Here is a 12,448-nt window from a genome sequence, read left to right on the forward strand (position 1 = left end):
ATTTGATATATGTTTTCGTGTTTTTATTGGACACACCATGTAAACATTTACAATGCAGAGTGGAAAAGCATATGAACACCTCAGAGGTTTTCCAAGAGCTAATCAAAGTCATTCGTGTTGTGGATCAGAGGACTCTTCAGAGAACTCTCTCACTGTTTGCACAGTTGTCATATTAGAATTACCACCCAAATTGCTTGAAGGCTCTGCATTATTTGCACAAATGCAATTGTATCAATATTATAGGTTTACTGCTCCCCTTAAAGATGATTCACATTTGTCCTCCAACCTTGACAACAAATCAATGTAAAAATAAGGGAGGTGTAAATCAATGTATGTATGTAATGTAAATATATACAATTTACAGTTTAAAATTCCACTGTGAACCTTGCACTCAGAATATATACAATTAAGAATTGGTAACTTGCATGAAGCGGGAAAGGGTTCCAAAAGTGCCTCCTAAAACCCTTAATATTCATCAATCCACGGTAAGGCACGTTGTCTATTAATGGAAGATGTTTGGCACACTTGCGACTCTCCCCAGGTGTGACTGTCCTCAGGAGATGACTGCAGGAGCACTGTGCAGAATGCTCAGAGGTGGGGAATCCTACAGTATCAGCTAAAGAATTTTTTGGTACATTTGCATGTCTGTTGACAAATCTACAAGTAAAATATTATAAACAAGCATGGGTTCCATTTTAGGACACCACAGACAAAGTCATAGCTGCCCCCAAGCGCTCCCAAAGATGCTATAGTTCTGAAGATTATAAAGAAGTTACAGGATTTTCCACAGCCCTATTGCAAAGTGGGAGTCTTGAAGAAGGAACAAAGAATGCTTTGTGTCGAGAAAAAAAAAAAGCACCACCACAACAATCAAAACCTCATCCTAACTGTCAAGTCTGGTGGAGGCTCTTTTACTTCCTCGAGGCCTGGACACATTACAGTCACCGACAGAATAATGTACACCCAAACTTATCACGATATTTTGCAGGAGAACATACTGTATGACCATCTTCCTGCTAGTTCAAACTTTAATTGAAGGTAGCTGATGCAAGAAAATACAGTACACATTCTGGTACTGTTCAGTGATGACCTTAACCCGATTGAGGCATCGCATCATGAGAGCATTTCGCATTAGCCATCCCAACAATATTACTAAACTAAAACAGTTAAAAGATTTTTTTCAAAATGGCTCCTGCATGTCTGATCTGAAAATACACACACGTTTGGTTGAGATTATTGCTGCTCAACCAAGCATTCATCTACTTTTCCTACCATGTGCTAGTTACATTTTGTGTTCAATAAAAAGATGGAAACATTATGACTTGTGCAGCATGAGCCAAAGCAAACTGTTGATGCAATGTGTATCCTAAATTTGTGTGCGCAAATGGCTGACTATTAAAACATTTGTTTTGCTTACAGTGACACACAGGTTTGGGGGTGTCCCACTTGCCCCACTTATTGCACTGTGTCGAGTTTCGGCCCATCAAAATGAAGCCAGGGAAGCAGTTGTAGTGCAGCACAGTTCCCTCCACTGGGAGTCCTTGTGGCCAAGAAGACACTCGACCATTTTCCAAAGATGTCCAGACACGAGGACATAAAAATACTGTAAGAGAAAAACAAATGATAGATGCAAGAACAGCCGTTAAGTCCATTGCGATAAGTCTGGGGTATATTTCTCAAACAACACTGTGGAGAGAGGGCCGACATGTAAAACCTATACTGACAGGAGAAATTTCTATTCAGGTGGGTTTCCTGTAGGCAGTAGCCATATTTCTATCAAGTTGTACAGTTCATACATTATTTTTGGTTTGGAAAACATCCCAGCATAGGGAGGATGATGATAATGCATGAGTTCATCATACAATGGTGAAGTACTTAACCCATAGAGCCAAGTTTAATTTAAAAATGTTTTGAAAGATGAGACGTGCAGAAAATGGAAAGGTATTTTTATTCTTTTTTGTACTTTTAATCTTCACAAATATTTAATACTGAGGAAACCCTTCAAAGGTGAGAAATCAACAACCTCAGTGAGTTCATTTATTTATTGTACAGTAGTTGTCATGCGATTCTTTACATGGGCCATGTACCGTGTGTGTAGTGACATGCAGACATTTACATTCTGTAAGTGAAGGAATGGACATGTTTTTCTTATGAGTGTATGTGTTCATTTGAAATTACACTTTTTACATTGTGCATATCAGAACCAGCTTTATTGGCCAAGTGTGAAAAAAACACAAGGAATTAGATGGCAGTTGGACATTCAGAACAAAGAACAACAAAGCAACAAGAACGAGGAACAAGAAATCTCTGTTTTTCGGAACTATATTCCTTATAAAAGTTGTGCAAGATGTAAAATCTTCATTTAGAATAGATAAGAGTTAACATCCCACATTGTGTAAAGCTTGTACTGAGTGCCTGTTTGTGGTTCCCATTATAGACCAGTCCAATGTCAATTGTGCAAAGGGAGCAGTTTAAAGAGACAAATTGTGTGGTCCACAATATATATATATATATATATTACAAATACTAAAACTGATTGGATCAGTAGGATGTGAGTGAGAGTCCTAACATGGCATAAGGCAAAAAAAAAAAAAATAGCTTCGCTGATCAAGAACTTAATTAATTATTTGCCAGAGGGGAAAAACTGTTCAAATGCCTGCAACTTTTGACTTTCATTGATCTGTACCGCTTTCCCGACAGAAGGAGCTGGAAAAGCTGGTGGCCAGGATGTGGAGGATCTAAAAGGATCTTTGCCTGCTCTGGACCTAGTTCGCGTTGCATGCAAGTCTTCAATAGTGGGTAGTGTGGGGCAGACAATCCGTTCAGCAGTTTTGATTGTCCGTCACAGTCCGAGTTTGTCCATTTTTGTGGCGGCCCCAAACCAAACTGTGATGGAGGTACATTGTACTGATTGGATGACCGCTGTGTAGAACTGTCTCAGCAGCTCTTGTGACAGGACGTGTTTCCTCAGAAGCCGCAAGAAGTACATCCCTTGCTGGGCTTTTTTGATGATGGAGTTCATGTTTGTCTCCCACTTTAGGTCCTCTGAGATTGCAATTCTCAAGAACTTGAAGGGCTTGGCAGTTGACACATGACAGTTGGACAGTGTCAGGGGCAGCTGTAGTGACGGATGCCTCCTGAAGTCAACTATCATCTTTACAGTCTTTAGAGTGTTCAACGCCAGGTTGTGTTGACCACACCAAAGCTCTCGTCTCGCCACTTCCTGTCAATACGCAGACTCGTCACAGTCTTTGATGAGGCCAATGACAGTGGTATCATCTGCGAACTTCAGGAGTTTGACAGTCGGATGCCACAAGGTGCAGTTGTTCGAGTAGAGCGAGAAGAGGAAAGGGGAGAGGACACAGCCTCACCTGCTGTGTCCTGCCCGTCAGGAAGTTGTAGATCCACCGAGAGATGGCCGACGAGATGCTGAGCTGGAAATGTTTGGAGGAGAGGAGTTCAGGGATGATGGTGGTAAATGCAGAGCTGAAGTCCACGAACATGATCCTCGCATAGTTATCCTCACTGTCAAGATGTTCAAGGTTGAAGTGCAGACCCATATTGACGGCATCATCCGCAGACCTTTTAGCTCGACAGGCAAACTGCAGTCCAGATGAGGACTTGTGATGCTCTTGAGGTGGTCCAGCACAAGGCGTTCAAAGGACTTCATGACCACAGACGTCAAGGCAACAGGCCTGTAGTCAGACGTGAGACTGCTGCAGGATGGTTCTTCACACAGGAGCAAGTTGGTTTGTGCAGACTTTGAGGCAGGACGGGAACACAAGGTCTGGGCCCGGCACTTTGTTGATCTTTTGTTGTTTGAAGATCTCTCTAACATCGCTTTCATGGATGTTAAACAGTGGAGTGGAACGTGGTGTGTTATGGAAGTGTGTTTTTCCAAATCTGCAGTAAAAGCTATTTAGGTCGTCTGATAGCCCGCTCTTGTTTTCTACCGGGGAAGAACGTCGCTTGTAGTTCGTGAGTGATTGTAATCCATGCCGAACTGATTTGGAGTCATTAGCGTCAAGATGTTTTTCCACTAACTGCATAGTCCCTCTTTGGAATGTTAATTTCTTTAGTCAGCTGGTTTCTAGTGCGATTGTAAAGGACCCTGTACCCACTATGATATGCAATTGCTCTAGCCTGGCGGAATAGCCCAAGTTTAGCTAGAAACCACGGCTTGTTGTTATTAAAAAAAAAAAAAAAAAGTTTTTATTTGGTACACACAACTCCTCACAGAAACTGACATACGCGGTAACAATATTCGAGAATTCAATTAGGCTGCGCGTCAAATTTTCAAAGACCTGTTCAGTCAAAGCAGCTTTGCAGTTCTAATTTTGTCTCGTTGGCCCACTTTTTAACTAATTTTACTAAAGGCTTCGCACATTTAAAGGAATATTCCGGTGGTTTGGAGTAACAATGGATCCAATAGGTCATGTAATATGTACTCTATCTTGATAGTGTGATATTAATGGGACACCATTACGCCCAGCTCTGAGTTCTCGGTTTTATCCTCATACGATGAATAAATAGCAGTATCGGTTGATCGGGAAGACGGAGGAATACTTCAATACAGATTTGAACCTGTGGCTGTAAACAATAAATTGAATATTCAGAAGGTTCTTCGGGTGGATTGACGTGGAATTTGATGAGTGAGCTCTGCCGAGACATCAGCGCTGGGCATAATGGTGTCCCATGTAATCGAGCGTTTGGAACGGTACATAACACGTCACATCCGTGCACATAGGTCATGTGACTCACGAAAATGGTGGCGCACATGAAAATTCGTAATTGTCAAAAAACTTCTCAAAACACTATTAAATGAGAGAGGATTTAACATCACATTATCAAGATAGAGTTACATATTACATGAGCTATTGGATACATTGTTACCCCAGACCACCAGAATTTTCCTTTATATTTGCCTGTATCTCGGTATTAGGTACAGCAAGCAGTGATCAAAGAAGCCAATGGGTGCGCGAGGGATTGCATGATATGCGTTTTTAATGTTAGTGTAACAGTGGTCAAGGGCGTTATTTGCCCTCATCGGACATTTCACGTGCTGCTTATGTTTAGGGAGTTCGTGATTAAGTTTATCTGTGTTAAAGTCTCCTAGGATAATGAGCAGTGAATCTCTGTGTTTTTTCCTCTCTCATTTACCTGCTTGGCGACTGTTAGAAGTGTTGCGTTCATGCAAGCTTGAGTCAGAATGTACAGACTGACAAGAATAAAAGATGCAAACTCACGTGGCAAATAAAATGGCTCACAGTGGAAAAACAATGACTCCAAAAGCGGGCTGCAGTGTGTGCTGAGCTGTGTAATGTCCGTACACCATTTCTCATTGATATAAAAGCATATTTCACCACCTTTTCATTTCCATGTTTGTTTCCATGTCTTCCATCCCCATATCCTTCAAATCGCCACATCCTTGATATTTTCACACAGGTAGTATGTGATTTGTGTACCTTATGTGCTGACTGTGTTTATGTGATTGCTTTTATTTGACCTTACCTTTAACATACATTAGGTAGTATGTGAATTGTGTATCTCATGTGCTGACTTTGTTTATTTGATTGCGTCTTCTTTTTTTGACTACCAGCAGTCCGTTGGGGAGCATAATATTGTGTAACCTGTCAGCCGGTCCCAAAGCTGGAGAAATGCAGAGGGTTGCGTCAGGAAGGGCATCCGGTGTAAAACTGTACCAAACATATATGAGCGTTCATCATACGAATTCCATAATGGTTAAGTCGTGGCCCAGGCTTCTTACGCCCGTCCCCGGCGCTGTTAACCTGCAAGGTGTAGGTAGAAATTCAGATATTGTAGGTTGAAGATAAAAAAGAGGAGGAAAGTGGCTTAGTCGAGAGAAGAAGAAAAGGAATGCACAGACCCTACAGCTGTGTGTAGGGACTTTGAATCTTGGGACTATGACAGGAAAAGCTCAGGAGTTAGTTGACATGATGATTACGATAAATGTTGATATATTGTGCAAACAAAAGAGCAAGTGGAAAGGGAGTAAGGCTAGAAGTTTAGGTACAGGGTTCAAATTATTTTATCATGGAATAGATGGGAAGAGAAATGGAGTAGGGGTTATTTTAAAAGAAGAGCTGGCTAAGAATGTCTTGGAGGTGAAAAGAGTATCAGATCGAGTGATGAGGGTGAAATTTGAAATTGAGGGTACTATGTACAATGTGATGAGCAGTTGAAAGAGTTGAAAGAGAAATTCTGGAAGGAACTAGAGCAAGTAGTCCTGAGCATCCCAGACAGAGAGAGAGTTGTGATTGGTGCAGATTTCAATGAACATGTTGCGAGGGAAAGAGGGGCAATGAAGAACTGATGGGTAAGTACAGCATTCAGCAAAGGAGGGGCAGATGTGGTGTACTTCGTAAATAGGATGTAATTGGCAGTGGTGATCACTTATTTCCAGAAGAGAAAGGAACATTGTGTGACCTACAAGAGCTGAGGTAGAAGCACGCAGGTGGATTATATTTTGTGCAGATGATGTAAACTGAAGGAGGTTACTGACTATAAGGTATTGGTGGGGGAGAGTGAAGCTTGACAGCATAGCATGGTGGTGTGTAGGATGACACTGGTAGCAGGTGGAATGATTAAGAAGACAAAGGTAGAGCAGAAAATGGTGGTGGAAGTTGAGAAAGGAAGAATATTGTGTGGCTTTGGGAAAGAGGTGAGACAGGCTCTCGATGGACAGGAAGAGCTCCCACAAGACTGGAATACTACTGCCAAGGTATTCAGAGAGGCAGGCAGGAGAGTACTTGGGCTGTCTTCTGTTAGGAAAGGAGAGAAGGAGACTTGGTGGTGGAACCCCAAAATACAGAAGTCATCCAAGGAAAGTGATTAGCGAAGAAGAAGTGGGACGCGGAGAGGACTGAGGAGAGGTCAAAAGGAATACATTGAGATGCGTCATAGGGAAAAGGTAGAGGTAGTGAAGGCTAAACAAGAGGCATATGACAACATGTGCACCAAGTTGCATATGAAAGGAGAAAAGGATCTCTACAGGTTGGCCAGACAGAGGGATAGAGATGGGAAGGATGTACAGCAAGTAAAGGTGATTAAGGATAGCGATGTAAATATGTTGACTGGTGCCAGTAGTGTGTTAAATAGATGGAAAGAGTACTTTGAGAAGTTAAGTGGCAATGATTAGTAAGGGGAGTTTAGAACTGCACTGAATAGAATGAAAAATGGAAAGACAGTTGTGGTATGGAAGCAATTTGGAGAGGTAGTTTTGGCCTTTATGAACAACTTATTCAATAGAATATTAGTGGGAGAGAAGATGCCAGAAGAATGGAGGAAAAGTGTGCTCGTCCCCATTTTTAAGAACAAAGGCGATGTTCAGAGCTGTGGAAACTATGGAGGAATAAATGTGATGGGCCACACAATCAAGTTATGGGAAAGAACAGAAGAAAGTGTCTGCGAGCAACATTGTGGTTTCATGCCTACAAAGAGTACCACAGATGCATTATTTGCCTTGAGGAATTTTGTGGAAAAGTACAGAGAAGGTCAGAAGGAGCTACATTGTGTCTTTTTTGACCTAGAGAAAGCCTATGACGGAGTACCAAGAGAGGAACTGTGGCACTGCATGCGCCAGTCTGATGTGGTGGAGAAATATGTTAGAACAGTACAGGACATGTATGAGGGCAGTAGAACAGCGGTGAGATGTGCTGTAGGGATAGCAGAAGAATTTAAGGTAGAGGTGGGACTGCATCAGGGATCCGCGCTCAACCCATTCCTGTTTGTGGTGGTAATGGATAGGCTGACAGATGAGGTTAGACTGGAATGCCCTCGGACCATGATGTTCGCAGATGATATTGTGATCTGCAGTGAAAGAAGGGAGCAGGCGGAGGAACAATTAGAAAGATGGAGGTACACACCGGAAAGGAGAGGAATGAAGATTAGCCGAAGTAAAACAGAATATAAATGCTGCATGAGAGGGGCGGAGACAGAAGAGTGAAGCTCCAGGGAGAAGAGAGAGCAAGGGTGGATGACTTCAAATACTTGGGGTCAACAATACAGAGCAATGGTGAGTGTGGTAAGGAAGTGAAGAGACTGGTCCAAGTGGGATGGAACAGTTGGCCAAAGGTGTCTGGTGTTCTATGTGACAGAAGAGTCTCCGCTAGGATGAAGGGCAAAGTTTATAAAACAGTGGTGAGGCCGGCTATGATGTATGGATTAGAGATAGTCACTCTGAAGAAAAAAACAGGAAGGAGAACTGGAGGTAGGAGAAATGAGGATGGTGAAGTTCTCGCTTGGTGTGAATAGGTTGGATAAGAATAGAAATTAGCTCATTAGAGGGACAGACAAAGTTGGATGTTTTGAAGACAAGGTTAAAGAAAGCAGACTTCAATGGTTTGGACATGTCCAGAGGCGAGAGAGTGAATATATTGGTGGAAGGGTGCTGGGGATGGAGCTGCCAGGCAAAAGAGCGAGAGGAAGACCAAAGAAAAGGTTGACGGATGTTGTGAGGGAGGACATGAGGACAGTGGGTGTTATAGAGGAAGATGAACGAGATGGCCTTAGATGGAAAAAGATGACAAGCTGTGACGACCTCTAACGGGACAAGCCGAAAGGAAAACAAGAAAGCTTGCCATGCCCAGGAATCTCATGACCTCTCTCTCACAGTGTGGAACAGGGAAACGTGCAATAGCCTCCACCAACTGGTTGTACCAGGCCAAGCCCTACAACATGCCCCAAAAATACAACTTGGGTCTTTTCAAATTCACACTTTGCAAGATTGACAGTCAGTTTCCCTGCCAACAGCCTCTCGAAGAACTCCCAAATCCTCTTCAGGTGAACGTTCCATTCCATGGGGTAAAAGATGACATCATCCCTCTAGGCTTTGACACCTACCAGACCCGAAGTCATGTTGTTGACAAACCTTTGGAACGTTGCTGGGGCATTCTTTAAACCAAACGGCATCATTTTGTATTGATACAGTCCGTCGGGTGTAGCAAATGCCACAATCTTCCTAGCACGGTCGTGAGCGGTACCTGCCGGAAGCCCTTCAGAAGGTCAAACTTACCCACGTATGTAGCTTACCCGACATGATCAACGCAATCATCCACACTCGGTAGAAGGTAGGAGTCAGTTTGTGACAGTGCATTGACAGGTTTCATGTTACCGCACCAGCGCCAACCACCACCACCACCCTTAGGCATAAGTACGCTAGGTGAACTCCATGGACAGTCACTGGGTTCAATAATGTCATTGTCCAGCATGTACTGCACCTATTTCCGCAGAATCTCACTCTTCGCACGATTCATTCGAAATGGGTTTTGTTCCATAGCATACATCATCACCTACAACTATATCATGACATATCAGGTATGTGCGGCCAGGCACATCTGGAAAAAGGTGAGAAAACTCAAAAACCAAATGTGATATTTCAGCTTTCTGGTCAGCTGACAAATGTGTCAAATGCTCATCAAGGTGAGCTAACACATCAGAATTTCACAACTTTGGTGAAGCGTCATTCAAATGATCAAACTTGACATCGCTAACAACAGCCACATTGTCATTGATGCTTGCATCATCATCAACTGTACAATCAGTAACTGGGTGGAGAGTGTTGTAGCAATACAACAGACTTATTTGGTTTGAACCTTATCATGATATTTCTTAGTCATATTCACATGACATAACATTTTGTGCTTACGAAGGCCAGGAGTCAGGACAATGTAGTCTGTGTCGCTAACCCTTTTGTGTATTAGCTATGGACCCTGATATCGAGCTCTGAGTTGTAGGCCAGGAATGGAAAGTAAGACTTACACTTATTCACCAGGAATGAAACTTCTTGCTACTACTTTTGACTTTTTGTCATAATTTTGTTTCATTTTGGCTTGGGAGATTTTTAGGTTCTCTTGGACCAAATCACAAGCTTTCGAAAGCATGTTCCGAAAGGTAGAAACAGAGTCCAAAAGGTTCATCTCTGGATTGCAACTGAGCCATTGCTCTTTCATATGCTTTAGTGGCCCACGTACATAGTGACCAAAAACTAGCTCGAAGGGACTGAACCCTAAATTTTCCTGAACTGATTCCCTGACAGCAAACAACAAATGCACACTCTTTCACCAATTAACAAATGTTGACACTTTTCAGAAGGGTTCGAAGATAAGTCATCAGCCTCTGAGGTTAAAGAATGAACCATAAATGTATCTGATAAATCACAAATGGAATAATTCGGCAAAGAAGTCTTGGAAGAAATGTCTTTTGATATCAAAGGAGTCACTGCACAAGACAGAAAAATACCCGGAAAGTCACACTCCAACTTCTCTGTATCAAGTGAACACTACGGAGAAACAGTGAAAATAGGATCAGTGCCAACTCGAGCCCCCATAAGATCGTTGCCAATCGACAAATCAACACCCAGAACTGGAAGAGAGTCAAGAACACCAACCCCAATGGTGTCAGAAACTAGATCTGAAGTCAAATTCACAAAATGCAAAGGAACAAGAGAACTGCCACTTATACCGCTAAGAATAACATCTGAGTTAGCTGAAGACTCTGAAGAAAAAGGCAAAACATCCTTCAAAATCAGAGGTTGAAGAGCTCCAGTGTCCCTCATAATAGTAATGGGCCGTGGGGTAGAATTATCTCCCATAAGTGAAACCGAACCAATGTGAATAAAAGGGAAATACTTCTCCGGGATTTCAGAATCTTCAAGTTCAATGTCAGAAAAAAAACTCCTTAGAACCACCTGGAAAGGAAGGTTGAGGTGTGATAAATACATAAGCATTTAGGGAACTATTGGACTGATTTTTGTACTTGAGCTTTTTGCAAGCAGAAATCAAGTGACCAGGCTTCTTACAATAGGCACAGACAGGACCAGAGTCACAAGAGTAACTCAAAGACGGGTTTGAAAGAAGAATGTGACTGCTTGTCAGAAGAATTTAAACCTGCCTTATCACCACTTCACCCTGTATAAGTCGTCTTTCCTGATGAAAAGTCCTTTTGGCGGAAAAACTTGGAACTGCCTGGAGACTGAAAAGAACACTTGTGAGTCACAAAATAACTATCTGCCAACACCACTGCATCATGTAAGGCTTTAACATTCTGTTCATCCAAATAAATCCTGTGATCAGAATTAAGACACTGCTTAAATTCCTCCATCAAAACTAACTGCCTCAAACTCTGCCAATCTGAAACCCCTTTGTTCTACACCACCTATCAAACAAAGTTTCCTTTTCCCCACCAAACTCTACAATTCAATCTCATTGTCCCTTTTTTGAGTATTTCTATTTATTTGCCGGTGACCTTCGGGCACTAACTCATAAGCTTTCAGTAGGGTCTTTTTGACAAAATCACAATCGGAACTTTTTTCAACAAAAAGGGTCCCTCCTTTCAATGAGAAAGAAGTTAAGTACTTTCTCTACTTTGAGAGAGTTGCTGAAAACCTCAAGTGGCCTAAAGAGTCATGGACTATGTTATTGCAAATAGCCTTAAAGGGAATACTTTTCCAAAAAGTTTGATAAACACCAAAGAAATTATTTGACCATTGAAATAGAGACCAAGTCTTTTATTGAGTTTGCAGCATTTTGAACTGTAATTAGGGACTACAACATTGAAGTAGCTGAAGTAGCTGGTAGTCTGATCACAATCCCTTAACTTTTCTTTACAAAATGAAGAACAAAAATTGAAGACTTATGAGGTGGAGTTTGAGTTTTCAAGGATTTAATCTTGGGATCAAGCACATTAAAGGTTGAGACAATGTTTGTGCTAGTGTACTTTCCAGAGTGTAAAGAGACAGATGTTAATAAGTTTATAATATGAGAATGGACAGCATAGTCTACATTATATATTTGTGCATAGTATGTAAAAATGGATTGGAGAGCGAAAGAGAGAGCTGGACAGACGGGCAGACAGACAGACTCACAGCATCTACTTTGTTGGCTCAGGTCGGTCCAAGTCCCATTGGGCAAACATTTCCTGACCTTAGGTCCCACAATCACACGGTTTCCCCTGCATATGTATTCGATTTCATAGTCAACAGGGAGAACCTGCACACTTCGAATCTAGACACACACAAAAACATATAATTAAATGAAATATAAATGGAGGAAATTGACAAAAATCGGTACCATATAATAGCCTTAAATAATGCCCTTTGCTTTAAAATAATGAATAATTATTAAAGTTTTCCATTTAAATAGATCTAACCACGGTTATACTGTATGCATCGCTTTTTCCACTCAAAAAGAAGGGGATACCTTCACTGTTAGCACATTTTCATTCATGTGTGAACAGCTGAAATTTAGTTTGCGTTAAGTTAAAACTCCAAGCAAAGTGAAGAACCAGATATCAGCAACACCCTGAAAAGATACCCGCTTCTCTTAGCTCAAGCTCATCTGAGATGGACTAAGGCACTGTGGAAAATTGTGCTGCAGTCTGACAAGTCCGCATTACAAATTGTTTCCTCCACCCCCAAATCCCAATTTAA

At 41.8% G+C, this 12,448-nt stretch overlaps 1 protein-coding gene across 14 annotated transcripts in view; it reads right to left on the minus strand.

The window, feature by feature from the left end:
* The window catches only part of gabbr1b (gamma-aminobutyric acid (GABA) B receptor, 1b), a 326,457-nt gene that overhangs the window by 207,733 nt on the left and 106,276 nt on the right, over positions 1-12,448 (minus strand). For all 14 annotated transcript variants that reach the window (XR_009796880.1, XM_061833538.1, XM_061833452.1 and 11 more), the window contains 2 exons: positions 11,885-12,023; positions 1,418-1,603 (listed from right to left, as the gene is read on the minus strand). Coding sequence is in view for 13 of the 14 variants with exons in the window: in XM_061833538.1 (XP_061689522.1) it covers positions 1,418-1,603; positions 11,885-12,023 (325 nt within the window). In the remaining variant the exon portion in view is untranslated. The remainder of the gene's footprint in view (positions 1-1,417; positions 1,604-11,884; positions 12,024-12,448) is intronic.

Source organism: Syngnathoides biaculeatus, chromosome 1 (assembly GCF_019802595.1).
Source record: "Syngnathoides biaculeatus isolate LvHL_M chromosome 1, ASM1980259v1, whole genome shotgun sequence".
Classification (NCBI taxonomy): domain Eukaryota; kingdom Metazoa; phylum Chordata; class Actinopteri; order Syngnathiformes; family Syngnathidae; genus Syngnathoides; species Syngnathoides biaculeatus.